The sequence below is a fragment of the Hippoglossus hippoglossus genome, chromosome 22 (genome assembly GCF_009819705.1).
Source record: "Hippoglossus hippoglossus isolate fHipHip1 chromosome 22, fHipHip1.pri, whole genome shotgun sequence".
Lineage (NCBI taxonomy): Eukaryota > Metazoa > Chordata > Actinopteri > Pleuronectiformes > Pleuronectidae > Hippoglossus > Hippoglossus hippoglossus.
In genome coordinates, this window is record NC_047172.1 from 7,233,982 (window position 1) to 7,261,105 (window position 27,124).

General features: G+C 43.5%; 1 protein-coding gene across 2 annotated transcripts in view; it reads right to left on the reverse strand.

The window, feature by feature from the left end:
- Positions 1-5,860: 5,860 nt before the first annotated feature.
- Positions 5,861-27,124, reverse strand: part of cdin1 (CDAN1 interacting nuclease 1) — a 55,796-nt gene continuing 34,532 nt past the window's right edge. For both annotated transcript variants that reach the window (XM_034576516.1, XM_034576517.1), the window contains exon 12: positions 5,861-6,055. In XM_034576516.1, the coding sequence (XP_034432407.1) occupies positions 5,899-6,055 (157 nt within the window). In that variant the 3' untranslated portion in view covers positions 5,861-5,898. The remainder of the gene's footprint in view (positions 6,056-27,124) is intronic.

Consider the following 27,124-nt stretch of genomic DNA (forward strand, 5'->3'; position numbering starts at 1 on the left):
TCATTACAACAGGGCGATGGGGTTCAAGTGATCCATTGCATTTGAATGACAACATCCCGTCGCTCCATTCACTCCTGCCTCTTGTGTGACCTGCTGATGATCCCTGCGGGACTGGGATGTTGTCAGTGGAAGTGATGACGTGACATGGGATAGGGAGCAAGAATCCGTCCATTCAAGGGTTTTACTCAAAGTGCAGGTAAGAAAAAATCACACACGTGCTGCCTCACTCACTCGTCAGTGAAGACAGTCGTGGTGGCTGCAGTTTTCTTGCAGCAACAGGTTTACTTGCCCGTAACCCACAGTGCACTGCAACGTGACATCATCAGGCCTCTAAAAATGAACTGCAACATCGATCCCTCGCAGGCTGACCTCCCATAAGTCAAATATAGACGGTGTGGGACATGTGTTTGGACGGGAATGTATATTTACCTGTCACCGGGAGCTCAAGGACACGGCAGCAGCGAGGTTGTATCCAGCTCCAGAGCTTGAGTGTTTTGGGGTGAAAATGAGTTGTAAAAGTGATAAATGGCCAACGTTGCTCGGGCTGAGGAGCACTGGAGCTGACACCATGCTTTCAGCCAAACAGTTAATTGCTCAGCACAGTGAAGGCCCAACAAAATACTCGTAAAGCATCACACACACACATACACACACATACACACACACACACACATACACACACATACACACACACACACAAAGTAAAGTCCAGTCAACCTCTTCCTCTCATCTCCCTCTCTGCCTCTTCCTTCTCTTGACGTGTCTGGCTAAACGGCTGCTTCCATCTATGCCCTTCACAATTTTCCTGCTCAAAAATATTATGTTGCCCGTGGCAACAATTCAATGAAATAACCAATCGCATCTGCTCCTTCAAAGATTTCCCCCCAAATTAAGCCGAGTCGGTACATAATGGAGGAGTTGTCTCAACTGCGCGTCAGGATTTCAAGCCAGGATTTATTGTGGTGTGAAAGACGATAAGACTTGTTTTGACAAATGTAAAGGGCCAGATCCGCTGTTATCAGCTGGATTAGCGGCTGTGATTGTGTCCTGGATTCAAGCTTCACTCTCGCCGGATGTGGTGCTTGCATCCCATAATAGCTGCGCTCGTCTCCATGGCCACCGCCACCCGTGCACGCTGGCCCCGCCTCCTCCTAAGTGCACTTATTTCATAATAACAAGCTTGGCGACAGCTCTCATCAGGCCATCACGCTCACAAATAGAGGACGAGGGAAAAGGGTGAGCCGGGCTTTGTTTTGACCGAATCAAATTTTGTCTCCAGCCTCTTGCAACTAACCTTCTTTCCCCCTGGCGACCTCCACAGCTGTATTTTTCCAGTCTTTTAGAATGTCACTGGCGCTCATTCGTCTACCGCTGCTGTCTCTTCCTCCTCTTCCTCTCCACCACCCCGCTGTTCTCCTCCTCACTCCCCCCCCCCAGCCCGAGCCCGTCTCTACGCTGTACCCTGTACCTGTACCTGTGGATGTTAGCGGGCCTCCTCTGGACCCTCGCTGCGAACAGGAGATGACACAGTTTCTGGGTCACTTCTGTCACAGTCCAAATGTCACTCTGGGGGGGCTGACCTTTCCGGTGGCCGATGCTGGAGCAGGCAGCCTCCGTGCGGGCTGTCACCCCTGTGGTTCCCAACGCAGACGCACGCTCCCTTCATTTCACTGACAGAAACCTTTTTTTTCCTCCTCCCCCCCACCCACCAAACTCCCCATGCTCCTCTGCGGTATTCCCCATGTCCTTTCCATCCTCGACGATATATGTTAAAAGAACGGGGACAAATCAAATCTGACAAGCCAAATAGCCACCGTAAAATATGGCTGATGTGTGTCATCTTAGCTAAACTCTGGGCGATCGACGGCCCCAAAGAAGGCCACAGACACATGGTGTATCAGGTCTCCCTGGTGGGAACTCCAAATATGCTTCTTGGATTTATTTGAAGGTGTGGGTTACAAAGCCAGCACGACAAAATGTTTTTGCAAATGAGAGCTTGGCTCTAAGTGGAATACCTCAGTTAACAAGAAGCCCAGTCAACACCTTACATCCTCGTTTCTCCTCCACGCCCTTCGGTATAATATCATCAACATACAATCCAGCCCAAGTGTCTTGTCGAGTTGCTCATTATGAGATGTCAAAAGCGGAATATTTCATAATGCCCTGGGTGCATGTGATCACATGTCACATCAGTGTCAGGAGTGACTTTTTTACAGGGTGTTCAGAGCTGTGAATATTTTTTTGGAAGTGCCCAGGAGTGTCTGTGCTTGTCCCGCTCAACCAATGAATCATACACGCTAAACTAAACTAGCCCCACATCTCCCACACCCTTCTAAGAATATTACTGTGTCATAGTTTCCCTCAGACATACCATCTGCCCCCAATCCCGTCAGTCAAAACATCCACCGCTCTGCCATTCAAAGTCCCCCTGACCATTTTTCTCATGATCCATTGTTGTTTTTAAATAACAGTCTCTGATTAGCAGGCAGAGCTTCCTAAAAATAAAAAAACAAATCTCTCCATATGTGCTTCAGCTTAGTAGAGAGGCTGCTTTTATTTTCCAGCCATGTTATTCAAGCCCACAAAAAAAAATCCTTTTTTAATTTTAAAAACCGGCTGCTCTGGCTCTTCCAGGAGAACGTTTTATTTATTTCCACCCTGTGATGTCTTGCTGGCTGAGGGAGGCTGAGAGGATCCCTACTAAAAGCACCATGCTGCCTGTGGCAGAAATGGGCCAGAGCCCTCTTCACATAAATAACCCAGAAGCATGGAGGAAGTCCGTTTGGTGGTCTGCTGGAGGGATAGAACCTACCCTTCACTCTCTCTCTGGTTCTGTCCTCCTTTCCTGCTCTCTGTGTCTCAGTGGTCGATCTAGCAGCTTGGCTGAAGAGACATAAAACAGCAGGGTCTGGAAGAGATTGGGCCAAGATGTACATCTGAGTGGAGAGTGGACTTCCAATAGCCCACGGCCCAGGGCCAGACAGAGCGGATGCTGTGAACTGCATCAAACAAATCTGACACATGGGAGTCGAAGATTTAAGAATCGTAACCAGCATGACGACACAGAACAAAATATGTAAATATATCATTGTGCATGTTGTTTCTTGTCAATATTGCTACAGAAAAGAAAAAAAAAGATTAATAACATGCTTTATTTCTTTTCTACTTCTCACTCAATTGATTCCCTTTAAATCAAAAGCATTATTACAAAAAAAATACAGTATGCAGAGTCTGATTCTCTCTGGATGCCTCTCGAGGATCAAATTTCCCCAGAACCGAGTTGTTCCTGGCCCCAGGAAGCAACCTCTTCGTTCTGGCCTTATTTGGAGAGCACTCGAGTGCCCCATTGTTGTGACAAGAACAATGAATCTAAAAAGAGGTGGGAGACAGGGGCGAGGAAAACAAGATATAAAGACATCTGGCTGTTAAAAATCATCAGATGGAAGCTGTTTTCTCTCCTATTTTTTACACTCGCATCATGGAAATCTTGTCAGCTGACGGCATCGTCGGCCCGTGCCTTTGAAGTAGGTTTAAAAAAAGCCGTATTTAGTTTGCATTGTGTGCAGAACCTAATTTATAGGAGTTGACCCTGGCTCCTCGTTTGTGCGACAGCCATCTTAGAAAACAATGGCAGGAAGGCTTGAAACTTGAGAGGAACTGAATCTGCTGTTTTCCATTTTTTTCCCCCTGTTCTTATTCAACGGAGAATTTTTTCCCTCCCCGAGTAAAATGGCTCTGTTTTTGTGTCCAACAGGAGCCATAAACTGATGTCTAAGCATTCCACGGCCAGGCAATAGGGCCTGTTTAACTGGACACATGGGGACAGTTGTTTTGTACCACATGGAGCAGGGGGGGCCTTGCAGAGGAAGCCATGGCCGCCTGGCGACCCTGCGGTGACCCAGTGGCCTCCTCATGGAGGGATCAAGGCCTAGATGGCAGCCGGCTGAGGGTTAGAGGTTTAAGGGTAACAAATCAAGTAACACTTTAGTGGTATTTAACCTCCACATTCCATATCTCTCTAACTGTGTGAGCAGTGCATGACTGTGCAGAACAAACATAGAAATGCTTATTTTTAATTCTGCACGGGGGAGTTTCTCTTTCTCTTCAGCAGCAGGTTTGGGGAGGATTACACCATCACTTCATTCGTATCTCACTGTGTCTTTCACCTGAGCTCTGCTGGGATTCTTCTCTCTGCACGACAGTAGATCGGCTGTGAAGCCTCTGTAATATTAGGAAACCCAAAAAAATCCATTCTCTGCTTTACTCAGTTTCAATACTCCAACAGTTAGGAGGCTCAATACTGTGTAAAATGATTCTTATAAAACATTCTCTGAGGCTGTGGCAGGTTCTTCACCCCTTCACTTTCTTCCCTCTTATCGTTTTGAGTGCAATAAAGAGGAGGGCAGGACAGAGACCCCCTATAGGCAGTGCATATCTGCCTCTAAAAGCATCACTCAACTTTATGTTCACTTCTGGTTCCCCTAGCCCAGCTGTGTTTCTTCCATTAGTATCTGCTCATAAAAGGTACTGGGATTGTAAAGATGTGCAACACACGAGTGCTGGATGCTCACTCACCTTAAAATGGAACTCAGGCGTTTCTATGTACCTGTGGACGCCAACAGAGACGTACAGTTTGTGATGTTAACCTTCATAATGAGAATAGATTCAATTTTTTTTTAATCAAAACTTATTTATTAATTATTAACATAAAAAACGGCAGCGTACATTTTTTTTGCATACATCATTACCATGTAAAATGTGAGATATAAAAAAACATGGATTAATACAATTTTTTTGGGGGGGGGCAATACTACAGAACCCTAATGGAGCTAATACAGCGGCAAATAATTAGCATTTTGGCTCAACAGATGATTTAATCTATTAAACTAATAAAGTTAGTTAAAGTAAAAACTAACTAAGTTGATAAAGTAACTAATAAATGTGCGATTGTGAGTTTTTTGCGATTACCGTATTTTTTTGTTGGTTAATGACAATGATTAGAAAAATAGTTAACTGCAGCAGAGACTGAGTTTTAACACAATGAAAAAAAAGCAAAGGAGAAAAGCAGCCACATGAGTTTCTGTGTGAAAAACTAAGTTAAGATTCAGAGTTAAGTAATCCATGGAAATGTAAAAGTTGAGGAAGTTAAAGGATAATCCACCCGAAATACACTGCTACAATGATTTGATATTGGTGTGATGGATTTAAGCTGTGATGTGAGCCTTCGCTGCAGCCCTCAGTAGATTTTCTAATGTGAAGTGAAACGGGTCACAATGAGGTCAGCTTTAATCAGAAATGATCCTGTTTACCCCCCCGGAGAGGGAGTGAGAGGGCACTGAGTGACGCAGGTGAGAGACAGGCGTCCACGCGGACCGCACCTCGCTTATCTGCGCAAATGTAACAGAGGAGGAAAGAGTGACAAAGGCCAGGGCTTTGGGTGTGATAAGGAAGGGCCCGATGTCCTGCTTTGGCCCCGGCTCTCACCCTGGCTGTCCATCGCACGGGGCCATCCAGGGGCCAGGAGCCGACCGCAAACCAGGAAAGCAGCCAAGAGTGTGTTTCGCACACAGGTATGAATCTGACCCTGTGCTGTCAGATATACAGAGTGCTGGTGTGTATTTACATGTGGTAGCTTTGGGGCATTGAACGAGAGGAAGAAAGGGAGAGACAGACAGACAGAGACAGAGGGTCAGGCGGAGTTCAGGGCAGTTGTTTCACACTGCAGGAAAACCAAATTGCTTCTGGATCTCGGTATCCACCCCTGTGTAGTTCAGTGTTCCAACCCTCCCCGCCTCCTTGTCTTCCTCTTTCTTTCCTTCCATTCATCCTCCCATCTACTTATTTGGGTGTTTTTTTTTTTTTTTTGCTCCACTTCTCATCTTTTCTCACTCTTTGTCCTTATTCTGGCTCTTGTGGCAGTTGGTCCTGCTGGGTGGCAACGCACAGGGTGGCGATGTCTGTAGGGAAGCAGTCTTTAAGCAGGATACCTCGGTCCCTCTGGCAGTCCAGCTCTCCTATGAAGCCGTACCAGTAAATCACGAGGCCCGGACCAAACCTGTGTTGCAAAACAAAAAATAAACAAACGCCGGGCTCTTGTTAGTGCATCATCGCTGACGTCTCACAGAGTTCCGAAGAAGCTATCAATGAGTTGCTGTCAAATTCAGAACCACAAAATGCTTACGGCTGTTGACTTTGGAAGTGGACATATTAGAAATACAGGAATAAGTTAGAAAGGTGGGACACCAGTGAGATTCATCTATGAGAGATAAGGTCGCTGAGGTATTTTACTTTGATCACCATCCAGGAAACATGTGCTGAATCAAAAAAAGGCCGCCAGGGAGATTAAGATCTTTCTGACAGGGTGATACACACTCGATCACATTACAATGGCAGCGAAATAACAATAATCCGAAATAACAAAGCTCTACACCAAGGCCCCCGGATGCCGTCGTCGAAAGCCTTTGGCACATAGCAGAGCACACAGAGTTCAAGACAAAACTCGGAGACTTAAACACAACGCATCTGGAGGTTAATGGTGGCCGGTCCAACTGTGTCCAGCTGTTTCATTCACGTTCACTTTGAAAGATTAAGCAACTTTGCCTCAGCTGGAAAGTTTCGCAGTTCCTAAGAGCTATAAATAATGAATTGCCAAACAACGGAGGAGTCAAGTTCAGGCTATTTGAAAGTAAGGTGTGATTTTTGTGGGTCTTTCCGTCTCATCATCGTGCTCCATGGACACTTCAGCTCCCGTAGACCTGAAGATCGGCTGATAAAGGTGCAGGAATAACCACAAATGGAGGAGTTCTTCTCTGGGAATGTGCAACGTTATTTCACCACTTCACCTCACAGAGGCAATAAATCATCTTTCAAGCTATTTATTATGCCCCAAAGAGCCACTGGTGGCCCCTCTCTGCCTCATATAGATCATACCTATTCTTTGAACATTAGCTGCCATGCATAAAGACATGTCACAGTTGAACTCTGAGTGGAGAGCTCCTCCGTTACCATATGCAAGACCAGATTCGGGGGGCTGACAGTGCTTCAGTCCCAGACACTCTATCCTTAGACAGTTAACAATGTTGTGGGGCCTCTGGAGACCTAGACAGGAAGCAAGCTAAAGGGCCACAGAGAGCAGCAGAAGTTCAGCTCCAAGGTAAAGTGCATAAAACCTTGAAGCGGTGATCAATCATTTCATATTAAATTACTGACTCCAACACCCTTTGTTGTTATATTTTAATTACAGTTACAGGTATCTTTAGTCATTTGTGTGGTCATAATTCATGGTATTAGAATAAATACCTAGAAGGTTAACCTTACAACTTCGACAAGGTATTTTAAGAGCATAAATTATAAACCCGGAGTGCAAAAAATCAGATGTTGTGACATTGCCAGCTATATGTACACATGTACTGTACTGCGTCGGCCGGGCCTCGAGGCAGTGCATGTTTTACATACAGTACTTGGAGACAGACACATGCATGAACAAATATGTGACTGTACACGCACACACCCCTCCCTCCATGAGGCCCTTGCAGCGGTACATGCTTCTGCACCCCATCCCCGCATTCTGCGTTTTACAGTGTGTGATTTACGGCGCTGTATCTATGAGCAAACAGGCCAAAGCTAACAGCCCTGGAGAAAGCCCACAGATGCACGCTGCAAGTTCACCGCAATGTCACACACATAGCTCAGCCTCTCAGCGCCGCACAAAGCCCGAGCACCCGAAAACTCTCATCGTTTCCACGGTCCACTGCTGCACATGGCCGCCAACTCTTAAAATGGTAATGTTATGGAAACAAAACCTAAACATTTACATTAGATGACTTTAGAAAAGGGGTTATGCTCTTCTTTTATATTCAGCTGGCGGGCTTGGATGTATTTCCTGTGCTCTGGATGGAAAGGTGAGGTGGAAAAAGGGGAGAGAAAAAAAAGAAGAAGGGAGACCCGTTTGCTCAGAGTGGAGAGGGGCAACCTTCTGGAAAGGTTAAAACTGTACATCAACAGATAAGGCGGTGGTGCACGATACATCATGTCAGGGGAGGCCGAGCACAAATTGAAACAAGCAAAATTATAAACACAGGGGAGCCATGTCACCAAGGCCTTTCCATACTCTAAAGAAAATAAATGGACTTTGAATCCTACTCAGAATTAATACAAGTCAATGCAACGCGGACCTTGAGGTAGAAATGTGAGACTGGGAATAGAAACACTAACAAAGAGGTGGGGGAGGGAACAGTTAGGAGGCCAAGACTGAGCCTGATGGATAAAGGATGAGATTCTTAAGAAAAGGTTCGAAGCAGCAGCCAGATACTGTAAAAAAAGTAATTATAATAATAGGATATACAGTGTGGTGCCTTATATGCTACTAGTCCCTCTGAAGTTTGTTTTTTTTGTAACACCTGAGGAAGTGGACACAAGTTCAGTTTGAATTTGTGGGCAAATTATGGTGTATTATGGGGGACAGCTCATCTTAACCTGGCGTGTGCTTATTACACACACACACACACCGCCTCGAAGTCAGAGTCAGCCATCTTCCCATAAACACCTAACTATGTAACGAGTTGGGGAAATTGTTTGTAAAACGTCGCTAATTTTAACACGGGGGCCACTTGACAAGCCCGGGCGGGGATAGCGGCTGCCAGCCACGCTTTCACTGGTGTTAATGAGCGGGTGGTGGTCGCATTTATAGCAGGTGCCAAACGGCTTACTACCGCAGCCTAATGAGAGCAAGGCACTCAGGAACCAAAAGCCCTGAATGGAGAAGAGGGAGTGTTGTTAGTGTCTGCCTGCAAACACACAGCGAGGCGAGTCCCACACAGAGGTAGGGGCAGAATGAAATCTCTGCATCTTAAATGCACAGCTCATACATACTCTCTGAAGTGCTAAAATACAAACTTTTAACCTGCAAAGAATGCGAAACTCGCCTTCTCGAATTTATTCCTGCCCTTCTCATTTTCTGTGAAGTCTAAGGTTGCTGGAGGTCAGACGGCACGCCCCCCCCTGAAAAAATCTCAAGAGTTGAACATTTCCATCAAACACACACATCAAGGTTCATTTGTTCTGCCACGTTTGGTGAGAAAAGGCTTTGCTAAAACCGGGGGCCGAGCACGTCTGCCAAAACACATTACACGACATGATGAATTATCAATAAAATCAAGATGAATTTACGCTCGACTCTAAAACACCCTCATTTTATTTTACATGCCACACAGACCCTTTTCAAACAAACGCCCGAGCAATGATTTAGACAGCGTAAGCCTCTACCTGAGGGTGAACTCTGTGTCTCTGAGGTTTCCCCACAAAGACCTCTTTGTTTTCAGCATCCATACATCAGGTCGCAAGGTAGGGCCACTCAAGCGCTGCCAAACATTAGCTTTAGTCAGTCATTTCTATGCTTCCAGGTAAGGAACTGGCTGAACTTCTTTTGAGACAGAAAGCACTGAGAGTGATCGGGGGGGGAGAGGTACGGAGGAATAAAAGTCTCTGTGTGGGAGACGGAGCAACTGTGTACACAGCAAGAGAGAGAAAATGTGTGTATTAGTGACAAATGGCCTGTTCTCTGGGGGTCAGCCTCTGCTTATAGGCAGCTGCCTAAAGGAGTTTATTTACAGGGTCAGATAATGGTGGTGTAATGTGTTTGTATGTGTGGCCTTTTAGAGGGGGGGTGACCCAGGGCCTGCACACCAGGTAATACGGCTCTGCAACTGATCAATGAACATACAGCTTGTGTATTTTAATGGCCTTGCAGTAGCTGTGTGTAACAAATCTGAAGATTGGTCCTGATTTGCACACAAATATTATATTTAAAAGGCCGACTCTGCCCGGAGGTATGTCCTCAAACAGGGAGGTTAATGATCCCTCTATACATCCCATTGTCTGTAAGTAAGAGGAGATGAATGGAAGAGTTAACCTCCCATAGACAAGTTATTTACATGAGTCCATCTAAGAATAGAACACCTTCTTTGCTCCCCTCCTCCTCCCCATTTTTCTTTACGGGCTAAGAAAAGTTCAACGCTGCTCAGGTATGTAAAACACAACAGGAGGTGGGTGTCGCTGCGCGTCGCCGCAAACCTACACTAGCATTGTAATTAAGGCGGAAGAGAGAGCAATAAAGAATAAAACATCTTCAGCCAGGTGTAATTCTCACAGACGTTTTTATGCTTTCTATCGATGGGGTATGGAAATGGAACGTGGCGCGGATGTGGTTCCTCTTTGTCGCTGTTGGAGGTAGAGAGTGTTTTATGTGCAGGGGTGTGGAGGTGTAACGTGTGAGCTTGAAGGGTGTGGGAGGTCGCGTCCAGTCAGTCTGGTGTGAGTTGCACGTTAGCTAAGAGCTAATTTACGCGCACCGAAGCAGGATAGCAACACCACAAGAGGCTTCCAGTGCTTTATCCACAGCAACCGCAACAACAAAGACTTTCTATTCTATTCTATTTAAAGCTGTCCAGTCCATTGAACTTTTAATGTAAACAATTGTGGGTGCTCACAATAGGTGCTTTCAGAAAAAAAAACTGTAATCAATTTCAATTATACGTTTATTCAAATGCCAAATAAATGTAGATTCTATCAATAATAATTATATAATATAAATTAATAATGTAAAATATAAATTCTCCATATTACTTTACTTTACATTATTATATATATATATTACAGCACTATAATGCAGCCTAGAGAAAACCAATAAACAACCTGTATTAATCTATATTTAATACTAATATCTAGCCTGAAATCATGTACTGTATACATATATGTATAATTTGATTTCATTACAGTGGTGTTTAGGATGTGCCGTCCTACTGCATTAGAACAACAGTTTTATTTTCACTGAAGACAACATACAACATTTAATTAACATACAAAACTGTGATGGCATGAAGTAGAAGCATTTACCAGTTTCACAAAGCTTTGCATTAATGTTGTTAAATTTTTCCTGAACATCAAAATGCAAAAATGTGTTATTTATTTCCATTATTTAATTGTTGTCACCACCATCACTGTACTTTGTGAACCTGTAGTGTTTATCTCCAACTAACGAATTATCACTTTCTCTGCTTCCTCACCTATCTGCTCAGCCACCCTCTCACGTCAGACAAAATCTTATCTCACACACACACACACACACACACACACACACACACACACACACACACACACACACACACACACACACACACACACACACACACACACACACACACACACACACACACACACACACACACACGACATCAATCAGCTGATTGATAACTTGGCTAATGCATGATTATGTGAATGGACCAATCAGCCTCAATCCTAATTTTATTTTGATGAAACAATGGTGAGGCATAGAAAGCAAAGCTTCACAGCACCATTTGGTCCTGGTTAGGATCTGTTTGTACAATATCATGCTTCCCAAACATCCTCCAGCCAAAGGGAGGGGTCTTAATCAGTGTTTGGAACTCGTTAAGTCCCTTAACTGAGCATGTCGCCTACCACATTAGCAACACATATCTAAGGGAACAAGTGTGTGTTGTGTGTGTAACGTGCGCTGGTCCCTTTTAGATCTACGGCGTCACGGTCCAATGCACTTTGACACACACTGGTCTGCTTTGGATGTGGAGCGAAACCAAACAAGGTGTGGTTTGGTTTTGTCTGTTTAGTGTTCAGAAGTCGGTCCAAACAGCACTGAGGACACGGCATCTAACAAAACAAACGACGACAGCTCTGTGACGACACCAGGACGATCCATGTTAAAGTTAGATCGGGGGTTCTGGAACAACTCGTACTTGGAGACAAAGACTTTCTGTGCAGCATCCCTCTTTTACAAATACAATCACTTTTACATTCGGACTTCATAATAGGGATGTAAGAATAAAAAATGTTCCGTCTCTGTATTATTCTGTGGCAGTCTAAGGGTTAACATTCAAACGGTCAGAGCTCACCTGATCTTTTCTCAGATATCGACTCACCATCCTCTATAATGACCCTCTATATCATGAAAATGGCTTTATCTCTTCAGTTATGACATACTGAGTGGGTATTCATTAACACTTGATGCTGATATTATTAAATTCTATTATGGCTGTGAATGGTGTCTCCTCTGCAAGTACTGTACTGAAGTCATGAGTAGGCAAGAATCACGTCTGTGAGTCTGCATGACTGTAAATATATTTTAAATGCACATACGAGTCCTGAATTAAGATTAGCTTCATTAAATCTAATATAGGGAGCAGAAATAACAAGAAAATGTCTCTGAGGCTTCCATTGTTTTCAGATGAGGCTTATTAGTCTCCAAAGCCAAACACTGGCCACAGTGCTAATTTGGAGATCTGTCTAGAGAGTCCCTCTTGCCTTTGATGAGTCCCCATGTTTGTAAGTTCTGCTTGGAGACAGGAAGCTCCCTGTGGTGGCGGGCGAGCGGGCCGGGGGCTGGGAGGCTGTGCAGACAGAGAGGACTCCAGCGTCAGGGGGATACATGCTCCTTTAACCTGTTATTGTGAACTCCCAGCAGCCCAGGCCGATAATTGCCACCTGTCTCTGGGGAAACACAGTCAAAAGCAGGCAGAAGGACGGCCATTTTGTGTCTGCCGCGGCTCCTTGGCCCGGACGGCCCTGGTCCTAATCCTGCCCTCCTGGCTAATGTGTTTTCAATTTAGGATGATCCCCTACTACAGGCACAGCACTAATCAACAACAGTTTGTACTGTAACCCTATCTGCCCTCGCAAGGGCAGCGTCAGCCTGACTGGGCGCCTGCAAACCTGATGTGTCCAGCAGAGCAACAGTGTTGTGTGTGTATATGTGTGGATGATATCATGTTTATATGCAAGGTCACAGGATGTGTGTCTGATACATGACTGTTTGTTTCCACCTATGCAGTTGAAATATAAACATCCATCCAGATGCAACACAACAGCACCTACGAACTCTCACACTGGACTTGTTGCTACGTGGACTTGTCTTTATACTTGTCCCGCTACATCTTAGCACTGCATTTTACATCATCTATCACAAGATTTTATACAATGCGGTGTGTTATTGGGATTAATGGAACCACACTAAGCTGGTTCAAGTCATACTTTTCCGATAGATTCCAGTTTGTTCATGTAAGCAATGACTCTTCCATGCACACAAAGTTTAGACATGAAGTTCCACATGGTCCTGTTCTAGGATTGATATTTTCCACCCTATATACCACCTTTAGGCAATAGTATTAGGAGGTACCACATAAATTCTCATTACTATGCAGATGACACCCAGCTGTATTTGTCTGTGAAGTCAGATGAAACTAATCATGTGGTCAAACTTCAAGAGTGTCTTAAAAGACATAAAGGCATGGATGACCTATATATTTTTTATATAGGTCATCAAAAACTTAAGTTATTGTACTTGGCCCTAAATACCATTATCTGGCCTCCAGCTCTACTGTGAGGAACCTTGAAGTGATTTTTGACCAGGACATGTCCTTTGACTCACACATAAAACAAGTCTCTAGAAAAGCCTTCTTTCACCTGTGCAATATGAAGACGATTGGAAACACCCGTGTGTCAAACGAAAACTGAAATGTTGATTCAAAAAGCTGCAACAAGAATAATGAGAGGAACTAGAAGGGATTCATTGAAAAGTCACTTTACAAACTAAACACAAAATTTACTTATTAATGTATATTAAGAAAAAAAGCTCAGGGCTCTATTTTCAACACAATGTGGGAACACCTACCATTATTGTAGGCAGAAAATATTCCCGTTTTCAACTAAACCATGGCTGATAAAGTTATGATGGTTATGTTTCTTCTTAAGTTATTAAATGATTGCACTTTATTATTTATGTCACATGCAAATATTGTTGCAAAGGTCCTTGTATTTACATTCTCAAAAAGCCACACTGTCCATTGGGCCCTTCTCAGATATCAGTCAAACCTCTTAAACTCTGCCGCCACTTCAGTGAGGGCTGAAGTAAAAGTTAGGCATGGAAAGGCAGGTGTGAATGTTTGTTGTGTAAAGGCCTTGTAGCCTCTGCGTCCATGAGCAGAACCCTGCCCCAAAATTAGAGTGTGGCCTCTAATGTCTCCCTGGGAGAAAAAGAGGCCTGGCTTTCGTCCAAGTCAGCACCTTTGGAAGTGCAGTCGTGTTACCACCACTAAATCAACATGTCAGCACCCAGGCCAGTGAACTTCTTCACCCAGACTCAACCGCTTACAGCTACCTCACACACCTAATGAATTGGCGTGAATGCCCATCTGTCCGCCAAAATGAAAAGGGGAAACTAGATATGAAGAGAAAAAGAAAAAATAAGATTTTCCCTTGTTCCGGCTGTTGCATGGAATATTTTTTATAAATATTACCATTAGCACCCACTGAAAAAACTGTGTAAGTGCTCTTACGTGAACAAAGAGCTGCTGTGACAATCTAGCAAATGTCAGGTTAAGGTGTCCTCGACGTCAGCCTTGGCCCCTGGGTCCAAAATGGAACTGTTCCAGTTTGGGGGCGAATTTGGATACGGACACAGGCGAAGGACCACAGAAAGCTGTGTGCTTACTCGGCAGTCTGTTTACATTCCTAAGGGTAATTTTAGCCCCTGGGGGGGAGCAGAGCAGGGAGGCCGACATGTCGTTGGGGCTTGTCAGTGGTCGACGGGCCAGCCGGCGCAGTGGCGGCACCTGGACATGTGGGTGGTACACACACACACACAGAGCAGACAAACCACTGGAACTGTTCTATGTGTTTGCCACTCAATTATTCATCAGCTTTAGTATTAGGAAATGTTTTTTAAAGAACCAGTTTGCATCTTCCACCTAATATCAATGGCTACTCTGTGAGTGGACTGGACCACTGAACAGAGACAGAAGCTGTCGAAGACGCCTCGTGGAAAACCACAGGAGTGAGGGTGTAGCACTGCTAACTGGCCCACCACAGAGCACTATTAGCTTTGGACAACACAGGATATCCCCAGTGTTTTCACTGATGATCTGTGGTGCAAATCTAATTTCATTGTAGTTTTTAAAAATTTGCTATGCAAACAAAACAATAATCCTAGCTCAGGAATCTGCTGAGGGCTTCTGTGTGCGTGTGGGGATTTGTCTTTTTATTACTCCCAGCCCAGAGTGTCCCTTCAAAGGGCAAGAAAGCAAGATGTCCATGTGTGTTTGTGGTGTGAGTGCACGTGTAAGAGAGAAGGGGGGAGAGAGACATAGAGAGAGAATGAGAGAGAGAGAGGGAAGGAGGGAGAAAGAGAGACCCAGAGCTTATCGAAACTAATTAGGCGAGGGATCAGGATGGAAGTTAAATACTGGGCTACATGTAATGAAAGAAGCAGAGTGGGGGACATCTAGGGGTCAGACCCACACCAAACAGTGGTCCTCAGGCAATCTGGTATTGATTTTCACTCGTTTGGGGAAGAAGGTGGACGGGTGGGAGGGAGCCACGGACAGAGAAAGAGAGAGAGGGAGAGAGGCAGTAGGGCAGAGTCTAAGGGTCTCATGAGTTGTCAACTTGACAGTTTAACCCCTTTTGGAGGAGAACAAACAAACAGAGGGATCTCCTGGGCTGACAGCGTTGATCTGTCATAGCGATGACACTGCAAAGCCCCACACAAGGCCCACACAGGAGAGGAGAGTGGGGAGGAGAGGGAGGGTGGATGGATACAGATATGCAGAGGCACATTCCCCAACCCTAAGAAGATGGGACTGTGCTCTGATGAAGATCTGGCAACCCTGATCTACGAATATCAGAACCTTAATAATTTGGAAATGGATTTGGAAAAATTCAACATTTCCATTGAATTCCTTAAATTTAAGAACAAGTCAAGACTACATATGTGTACCTTTTACAGTATGTGCATGATATTCCTTATTAATGGTTTTACTGTAAATAGTAGTAAATGACACACAGGCAAAAGAGTAAAGGTGAATCAATCCCATCAGTTACATTTGAAAGTTTGTGCTTCTCTAATAAGGCAGTACGGGTCACAGTCCAAAACCACACAGACACACAGATGTCAGCGCTCCTCTCTTGTCACTCAAACTTTGAGGGCCGTCACCCCGAGCACCTTCCCTCTCATGTCCTTAAACACTTGAAGACCCCTTTCACTTTTCCCCTCAGACCGCCTCATCGCTTTGTCACATTGCCAAAGGGGACTCCATTAGCCTGGCCATGCACAGTTCCCCCAATTCACCCGAACACACACACACACACACACACACACACACACACACACACACACACACACACACACACACACACACACACACACACACACACACACACACACACACACACACACACACACACACACACACACACACACAGAGATACAGAGCGGCAGAGAGAGGGAGAGGGAGCTTGATGCGCACAGCTAAGGCTGTCCACATCAAATTAGAGTGGCCCCTATAGTCCCTATTACAGCCTGGGAATGCTCCATCATGACGGATGCTACGGGGTCCCTCACTTGTCAGCAGTTGTCAGACAGAAAGGGAGTCTGGATACACACAGCTGACAGGTAATCTTAATGTCTTCAATTAGCCCAATTAGGCCTGTCATAAACAATTCGAAAAGTGCTTGACCAACACAAACAGATAAACGCACGCACAAGCGCACACAGGCACACACAGGCGCACACTTACAAAACAAGGTCTGCGGGGTATTAATGAGAAGGGTAATGGATATATCAGTGGACGGTTGACTTGTCTTTTGTTTCAAGAAGGGGGTGTGTCCCCGGCCCTTGCTCTCAGCTGTGCACTGCTGGCTGCTACCTGGTCAGTTCAAATTGTACTATCTCCTTTCATTAGCGCATCGCCGGCTGAGAATCTGAAAGGCCGTGACAAAATTCATTTGAGACGAGCTGGAGCAGATTGCCTGAAGCAGGTGCTATAAGGGAGATAAAACAAAAGCAGCACGTGTGTGAAGCTCCCTGTGTGTGTTTCTTACCTTTGTGTGTATGTGTGCGTGTGAGTGTGAAGGGTTTGTCATGGTCTTCACATTCTGTTCTTTTCCTTGCTATGGTAAATGGGTAATGACACAAAAGTACTTCTGGAAAAAAACAGAAAAGAAACAGGGACCAGTGCACACTTGGAGTGTTTACAAAGCTGTGGTGAAATCTAAATATTGTTTCTAGCGTGACTAAATAGGCCAACACCTTTCAGTGCTGAGGATGTGCGATAACTAACATTGTTTGATTTGGTCTCTCCTTTATAATATCTTATCGCGGAGCAATGGTGACACCCACACTACATCATCAGCTTTTGTCCTCTAACCGTTTCTTTAAATGCATCTATTTGCATTCACTATCAATTTCTTTCTCTCCCGGGACGTGGGACACGTTTCAGGAACCGTGAGGCACAAGCTAATGTTTAAAACAGAGATTCCACAGTTTGCAAACACAAGAGCCGAGCAAAGTTAGCATCAATATTTGAACAAGAACTTGACATCAACACTGCCTTGATCTTATGTACAGAGTCCCTGAAATGCCCCACATCAAGCAGCACGCTGACACGTTGAGTGCAGCACTTACACGCTAGTGTGAAGGCACACAGGCCAATGTTGTACAAAGAGAAAATAACTAAATACAATCAACAGAGAGGAATTAATTCAAAACCAAGGCAATATGCTGAATGGTGAAATCCCAAGGCACTTTTTTTTTTCCATTCAAGGAGTCAAACTAGGACAAGAAGACAAACCAACTGATATCAGCAAAAATCTGTGATGGACCTCTAACTCTACGTCTGATCTTTACCTCAAGTGACGGCTGGAATGCCATCTGAGGGGGAGAAAAAGAAGGAAGGAAAGAGAGAGAAAAGCCGTCACCGGGAAGTTGTAATAGGAAATTGCTCTTGGCAACTATTTGTTCAAGCACCAGATTTTTTTCGTTTTTATGCCAACCCAGCGAGACCCCATTGGAAAACAGGGCAGGTCCCCCTAATGAGTAATCTATTTCAAAGCAGTCGTGTCTGGGCATGACAGTTTACTGAGAGGCTTGAAGAACTGGTAATTACCAGTGTTACGGGGCAATTAATGCATATTACACTGCGGCACTCATGGTGGTGACTGTCAGCTCCCCAATAAAAATGAGCACTCTTCAGCTAAAGGGTGACATTAATTGGGCCCTTAATGACTATGCAGAGGAACCAAGCCAAATAGGAACAAAACAGGGGACTCACTCTGACTCCAGCAGAGGGCTGAAAATTGGACTAAAAATGAGATTAATTGCTGTTTAGAAAAAAAAGAAGGGAAAAAATGTGGCGAGGGGAAGGCGGAGAAAGAGGTTGGAATTATAGGGTGCAGAGAGCAAGGGGCTCCTCATACAAATGACAATTCAATTAATTATTTCATACTGTATTTTCTTTACATTAAAGGCGAATACGATTTTTTAAACACTAATAGCAGCCAACAAATATTTTCTATGCAAAGATAAAGTGGAGTAATGTGGGGATTCTCTGTTCTTTGTATTTGGTCCAGGCGTGTGTTCATGTTAGCGAGTGCGAGTCCCTGCATATGTTTATAAAGCGAGATAGCGCTGGCACATATTTGGCAGTGATGTAAAAATGAAATCCAACTGGACACGCTAATTTCTGCCACTTCAGTTCGCTGTGGTGTCAAAACACTCTAAACACGAGTGACCGGCCCACCGTGGTGCTGTTTACCCAGACTCACCGGAGCTACACCTTTTTTTCACACACAGCACAGCTATTCTGCCGATGCTAGCCATGCTAACTAGCTGCTAAACGCCTGCTAAATGAATGCTGCACTCTGGGCTGCAAAACTTAGCGCAGCATCAGAGTAAGTTCTTAAAACACTAATATAAGACGGAAGATTGTCAAACGGAGGCCACGATACTGACAAGGGCAAAATCCATGGATACGACGGGTAGGATCAATTTGTGTAGTTTGCACTGCAGCTAGCTAGATTATTTTATTTTGTTTTGTTTTTGGTTACACGATGAAGCTTTTGTTTGTGTCCGAGATGCTGTTGTTAGTTCGACATCTAGTGGGGGTGAATATCCCATATGTAACCTTTATTGAGCGCATTTGAAAGGCTTTGTCTTGATATTTTGTCCATTGCATAAACAGCTACACGTATATGTTTCACCCACACAGAGTCATGGTGCATAAGCTCAATATACTACATTCATCATTTACATTTATGTGAAAAGGAGCGTTCCCCACGTAACACAAAATACGGATAGAAGAAGTATATATAGCTGCGATGTTTTCCATAATGTGCAAGAAAGAAATCATCTTCAGAAGCAAGTATTGAGAGTTTGTGGGTTACACACTTTCCAATGAAGCCTAAAGCCTTAAGTTAAACAGTCAATAAAACATTAAGCGGGGCTTTAATTAAAAGTAAATCTGCCAAATTGCAGGCCTTCCACCCACAGAAATGTTTGTTTAGATGGAGATCAAGGATGTGGTGAAGCTATGAAGTAATTCTGATTAATGTTGCTAAAGCTAGGCACGTACTGAACGCCACCTGAATATGCAATCCCCCAATCATAAAAATATCAGCATGCAAAACATGCCGTCATTTGCATACATTTTTGATTTTGGATTTCCTTGCTATTTAAATATGCAGTTAGAAATAGTCCAGCACTGCCTCTTGCGCTGTCACGCTGCACACTCACACTGTCATTGGTCCTGATAGAACTCTTCCGCTTCAAAGGGAGCTTTGCAATGGAGAAGAGAATGAGCAAATATTTGAATTGCAAAAACACATCATCTACCGAGGGGAGAAAATTCAAGATAACTTTTTTTAGAGTTAAAGACACCCCCCAACCCCCAGCGAGCTAACCCTCTGCACACAGCACAAAAAAAGTCAACATATTCATAGTGTAAGCATGCCGCTAATTTACCATATCCAAATTCGTGTAATGGGATATGACACGTTTTAGAGGGGATTGAGGTAAAAAACTATAATTTGAGGAGAGAACCATAAAATGTTTAAGCTGCCCCTGTATTTAACTGAGATCCAGCACACAAATCCAGGTTCTCAGACAACCTGACATGGGTTTGATTACAGACTGAAGTGTAATTAGCTACTTAGGTTATCCTCTAGGCTGAGAGAGCAGCACTAGCACCCTTACAAGCAATATTTAGATTCTGCAGAAGAAACTATTCCCCCCCACGATTTCAGCAGCCATTTTACAGCCATTTACAGGCAACCACTCGAGAAGATTCTCTGATGGTTTCCAGTTTTTTTTTGCAGAACTTAGCATAAAAAAGTGCAATAAATAATCTTCATGACAAATCAGTAATATGACTCATAGCATATTTGAAAGTATAAGCTCCCCAATTCGATGCCAGGATAAATAGAACATTTAAGCCAAAACGTACAAGTCTAGCCATGAAAGCCATGAACAACATTAACAGCAATAAATACCCATCTTCAGACATCTTGAAAAACACCCTATTCAAAAAAGGGGGAAAACACTCATCTCCTGTGTTTATGATTGTAAATTTATTTACCACAGGTTCAGTGCTACCTTGAATTTCAAATTGGGGGGAAAATGTGAGCGTCTTAAATACATACTCAGAAAATGTGTGGGACACATGGAGAATTAAGTAAGAGGCTAAATAAACTGTGGAAAGAGAGGCAACCAGCTACTGGTGGAAAGAAACTCAAGGCTACATTTCTTTTAATAAGCGAGTCAAAGCTTTCAGTGTAAGAGAAGTAGTTTATAGACTCCATAGCAAAATTAGAGGATCAATTTAAGTTTATAGGGTTACCTTGATATTAAATTATATCTAAACATCGGTCTTAAAATGCTTATTTCTTAACTCACCGTTAGCACTACCTTCAACACCTCAATACACACTGTCCACATCACTCCCCCCCCAGCAGTCCAACCCTCGAGTGGCCTCCACTCCGTGTGAGCCGCCTACTTATGAGTAGACAACTTGGAGACAGGTCTGAGCAGAAATCAAACCTGAATGATGGATAGCTTTACTGCACAATGACCTCTGTCACAGGGTTCTTGCCCTAAATCAATGCTGGCGATAAGGGCCCTGCACCAGCGCTCACCTTGGTATGTTCACCAGCAGACCTTATCTATGGCAGGAGGAAGTATGAGTAATAACCAAAGACAAGCTACGACAAAACCACTAACCCCGCCTTGTCAAACATAATTTACAATGTATATTCCCTTAAGCCCCCCCCCCCCCGCTGCTGTTAAAATAGTAATTATGAGAACCAGAGAGATTTGGGACTGAGTGTTTGAAAGATTAACCTGTTATAGGTTGGTGGGAAGGCTTTGCACATATCTTTGGTCCAAGTGAGGTTCTTATTTTAACAAGGAGGCTCGCAGACCTGAGGACTGACATGCCCTAGTCTTTATACGCTTTAGAGCACACATTCAAAAAAATAAGATGAATAAGACAATTTAATTTCAGCGCTGTCAGGTCTGTGCGGAGAGTCCAAACTTTCGGTGATGCATGCGAGGAGAGGTTGGAGGTTAGAGTTGAGAGGAGGGTTGACAGGAAGTAGAGGCAAAGACTTTATGAAGATTACAGCATTGAGAACTCCGAGACCTCTCGGTAGTTTCTCATTTGACTGTGCATGTGATGAAGTGCGTGTGTGTGACACAGAGAGAGACACGGGGAGCACAGGGAGAGAGCGAGCATGCTTCCAGGCAGTCGCATCAAACTGGGGAGAGAGACCGAGCATGACATCAAACGTTGCAATTAGCTGACCCCTTTCTCCTAGAGTCACAGTTAGAAAAGCTCTGCCTTTAAAACCGTGATTAAAATACATTTGCTTTCTCATTCAAAATGACATTTGACAAGGTTAGTAATATTTCAACTAACTGCAAAAACATTCTTGTGGCTGTAATCCTTTTTTTCCATCACTTTGCAGGGGCGCAGGTAACCTCGGAGCGAGTTTCCCATGAACTCAGCGCTACGATTTGAAAACAAAACGTCCGGGGGTGAAAAAAAAAAGGGAAGAGCAGTTCAAAGTTTCACTCGACAGTGTTTTGTTTCACCCGGGCAGTCGAAGCTAAATGTTTTGCAATCATTATTCAGAGAATTTATCCCCTTTCTAATTCAAACCACAACAAATATTTAAAACAGAGCCAGTAGTCTTCTCTCTAACCACAAGCTCCATCCTATAGCACAGACTCGGGGGGGGGGGGGAGGGGGGGGGGGGGAGCTGAGGACTGTCAGCAGCTAGGGTTTCTCACACTGTTAAACCCCCTCATCACCGAATTACGTCAGGTGTAGTCTGTAGTCCAGTGGTCTGTCCAACAGAAAAGTAATTGATAAAAGTAAAATAAGATTTGATTTAATGGCCAGACAGTAAATATACATAAATAGTATTTTTTCAAAGGGTAAATAGTAGTCATAACATTGTTTTGGAATCGATTTAGAGTTTTTTAAAAGTTTTTATAAAAGGGCTGCAAAATGTCAGCGAACTTAAATAAACAAGATGTAAATGGTGTCTGGGACGGTCTTTGTCAGGGAGCAGTCCTGACAAAACAAGCTGAAGATAAGCCATGAATAACGTGAGGGGGATCGGAAATGGTCAAGCCAAAAACTCTTGAGTAAAGTTAATAGTTTTCACATCCATTCCAGTTGCAGGGGAGGAGAATGTGAAGTGTCGGGGCCGGACAGTGAGCCAGCCCAGGCTTAAGCTGCAGCTGCGCTCAAATTGAAGTGGCACTTTCTATCAGAGGCCTTTCGCCAGACAGCTCGGTTCTGCCCTTTCACTCATAACCTCCGTGACACACAGACACCCATTACAAAAAATTAGAGTGGTCATTTTAAAACACACAGCCGTCATCGGAGAGACAGATTCCGGGTTTAACATGGCGGAAGAGTCATGGCGTGAACATGCCAGCTGATAGAGATATCACTCAAGATGAGGAATACATCTCTGCGACATCTCCCGGGCTGACGTTCAAAAAGGGGGCGGCTCCAAATCCCCAAAAACTCTGCGTGGAGTTTTTTATTTCACTTGTGCAGAAATGTAGGCCTTTTGTTATCTTGCATCAGTCCAAAGGAAAAGGATTGGGTATCGTCTGTTTCAACCTCCCGCCCATGATGAAACGTTACATCGACAGCGGACACAGTTGGAATTTGGATCATATCATTAACCTGTTAACTCTCTAAGCCCTTGTCACAAAGGTTTGGTTTATGGTGGACACACAACAGAAGAAGAAAAAAACATTAGCATTATTAACATAAGAGAGGGGGAAGAATACATTAGGAGTCATATTGAGCACACATTTGTCTTAAAAAGCATTTTTTCCCCCCTGATCATTTATAGACCTGACAGAGCTTGTGGAGACAAATCTGTTGAACTGATAGATCTTGTACATTAAATCCCAGAATTGATGAGCAAAAAATCAAAAGGTCAGCACTTGGACACAGGCTCCTCATGTGTCTTTGATTACACACTCCCACTAAGGGATAGGCAGGCAGAGATGTTTAAGCTATCAGGCAATCAGACCGCCGAGAGACGTGAAACTCAAACCAGAGACGGGAGAGGGAGAGGGAGAGGGGCTGCCTGGGAACAGAGATGGGGGGAAGAGGGTCCTGATGAAGCTCTTTAACAAATGCCAGGCCAGTGCGGAAAAGACTCAGATGTGCTTGTATCTCATTCAGTGTTTTCTGGCAACAATGCACTGAAGTGAATTAATACTGAAATATAAAGCAAAGTTCACAAAAACAAATATCTTTTCATCTGGTGTTTTAATTCGGTTACTTAACGGCACATCAATCAAAAATGACTGCCATGAGGTACAATCAGATATAGGTCTTACATACCGAAACAAACAATTCAAACCATATATCAACATTATTTTGGGAGACGGATGAGGTCATGTGGCGAATGAAAAATGTAAAAATACGGTCCAAACTAAAATGAATGATGGACACAAATTAAAAACAGCATAGTTTGGCATCATCTATTGTTGAACAGATGCAGCCAATAAATGGTATTTTACAGGTTTGAAATATGTATCTTTTAAATAACTGCAGGTAGTAACAAGAAAAAAATCTTTCTGCTTACACATAGAAGTTTTACCTCTAAGTGCTAATGTAACTAAGCGCCACAAACTAGAACTCCATGCATTTGTCTCTATCTTTAGCTCCACCAAGGAGGTTGCGTTTTCGTTTATTTATCAGATAGTTAGCGGGATTATGCAAACTGGAGGGATCACCATGAAATTTGGTGGAAGGATGTGGAATGGGTCAGGGCAAAATATATTTTCCACAGTTTAATTGATTTCCAAGAGAATAATTAATGGATCTTGATGAAAAAAACTGACTGATATTTATGTGTGTGTGCAATTTGGTGCTGATCCAAATAAAAATCGGGATCTAGTGAATTTAAATGTGGTTTCATGAGAGGACAGTTGGCGGAGGTATGTGCTATCTGAGTGACCTTATAGTTTTTTATGGAATTACATTTGTCCTAGTTATTTTGGTCCTTTTCTCCAGTTTACTTGATGGTGAAGACCGGGACTAGAAAGACGTCTGAGAGCCACACAAGAAGGTGAAATCAGTGGAAAGGATGAAAATAAGCATGGGTGGTATAAAAAAAACAACAAGGTTATGTGAGGGACAGCGGGCCTATAAAAAGAAACCTACTGTCTAGGTTATCTATAAGGAACCACTTATCACAAGCAAGCAGCTCCACACAGTGACTGATGGGCCTCCACAGACCACGAGTACCCCGCACATTATCTGGTACACACAGAGCTGCTCTTTAAACACAAAGGCAGAAATATGAAGCATTGTTTTCTTGGCTGTCACTTGGTTAAAAATATTATATTTATTTTCGGTCAGAGGAGAAAGAGTGTGTACTGTTTTTTTTGTGCCCAAAAATACACAAGGTATTTCTGGCCAACACATAAATAAAATCTAAGAGTAACCGTCAACCATAAACCATTAATTTGCAGCATGTAAAAGACAAATGATTTAAATCAAAGAAGCTCTTAAAAAGGTTCTATTAAAATCTTAATTATACTATTAAAAATGAACACCAGCAGCCTGTACCGTACATGAAGCTATGCTTTCAGTGTGATAGGTCAACCTCAGAAAAACAATTAAAAAAAGAGAGAAAATATCAAGTAAATTCTTCTTTTAAAGCTGTTGCCATTTTACAAGGAACTAAAATAAGCATTCATCTTCAATCCATGTGACACATAGAGAAATAAAAGTCCTCTTTCTCTCTGTCTAATGCCGTTCCTTAACACACAATGTCAGAATGTATTGAAGGCTGGAAATACAAAAGACCAAATTGTTCCCATTCAACTGGGAATTTGTTCTTTTTGTCTTGGTCTCATTCATTTCCCGTGACAGGCCCCAGGACTCATGGTCCAGTGCTCTCCTCGGGCTTTGGTACGACATTGTGGGATGGATCTGATGACTCCTGGGCCCTCCTTCATCTCCGTCTACAGAGGGGTTAAGATGCATTTAAGCCCTTTATAGTTGAGCAGCATTAAGATGCTTTTGGAGCAGCTGTGAAGGTGCATGAAATTAAATATTTAAAAAAGGCCTCATGAACCAAAGGTCCTAGAAAGCATTCAATAATTGTGTGGTAGCTTTATGTTTCCTGAGATTAATATGTTTTACTTTCAGTCTTTGTGAAAGATCGACGAAAAAAAAAACCAGAGCACAAATTTTGTATGACAACTACAATTATTTTCCCATTATCACTATCACTGTAACTTTTCTGCAGATGTGAAGCTATTCCCGAGTGAGTGCAAACAGGCCTTGGTGAGGCATAGCAAGCATCATGCACTGTGAGCACAAACTATTTGTCTCGGCCGTCGCTGTGTCAGAAATATATGACTTTGAGTTTACACATTGACTGTAATGTAGACCTGGACGTCCTTTGGGGGCTCAGGCAGCTCTATCGAAATTTCTCCTGTTAGAATTGAGTTTAACAAAAGCTCCATCTAATCCTTGCCCAACCACTTTCTGCGTGTTTGACAAATGCTCTGGACTTCTTCCTGGAATGAAACCCAGAAGGTCAGCGGAGAGGTAACGAGAAGAAGAAGGAGGGGAAAAACCAAGTGACACTGAGAAAATGAGGAGGGGGGCGGGGGGGGGTGTCTCTGTGAGTCTGATGACATACGTCGTGAAAGCTGACAAAAAAATGTATGTTCATCTTTTTAAAAGTTCCATAGCAAAACAGGAATTCGTGGAGCGGACATGCTTGCACCCCATTTTACTCCAGGCTTTCCTCTCCATCTCGCAGTGTCACAGGCGAGCGGAAAGACAGGAGGAGGGATATATATATCGCTGGGGTGCCGCTTTCTGTCCCGCTCCTTGTTCATGCACACAGCGGCCGTGTCAAAGCCGCTCTCACACTCAGTGGTAAATGACAAATTTGGATAATGCACAAATACAAACCTATAATAAAGAGCAGACATAGAGGCTTAGCCAGAGCTAAATCCTGAGGCTGCAGGAGACCTGAGAGTGCGGATTACACTCCAGACGCCTTAAACAATGCACCCAAATGTGCATCCTTAAAAGCATGAAATCCTTGAAGCATCAGCGCTGGCTTGTCATTTGCCATTAATATTCCGAGTTGCTTGTGCTTTGGGGGCCAGCATTGCACTTCTATGTGCTGATGTGCCCTAAAACAAACACTCGCAAAGCCCTGAAGGAACCACCATTGTGGATAGCTATTTTTTCTAGCTGTGGAATATTCTAAGAGAGGATGTCATAACAAAGGAAACAATAAAAGAGGCCACGTTCCTGCACTGCAAGGGGTATCCATAACTATAAATAGGAGGAAGGCGATGTCAGAGGCGCTTACGCTTTACCAGGAAAACTGATGTTTGTTCTTTCAAAAAAAAAGGAGGAAATTAAGCTCCAACTAAAATTTTCCATGCATATTAAATACATAAAAACTCCACAGCCTTAAAACCTTGTAACAGTGAAAAGATCATCACAGTTGAAAAGCAAATACGCAGCAAGAATCTATCACCATGAAAAGAGCATTTTGTTATTACCTCTGCCAAGATAGTTGTATTACGCATAAACTTGGTGGAAAGATGAGGAATGGGTCAGGGAAGAATCCATCAAATTTCAGATAAGGGGGCGTATCCAGGAATTTTTTACCTTCATCAAATTATGAAAAAAGGCAATTTTTTAACTCTTTCACTGATTTCCTAGGAAAAGAATTCATGTATCTTGATGAATAA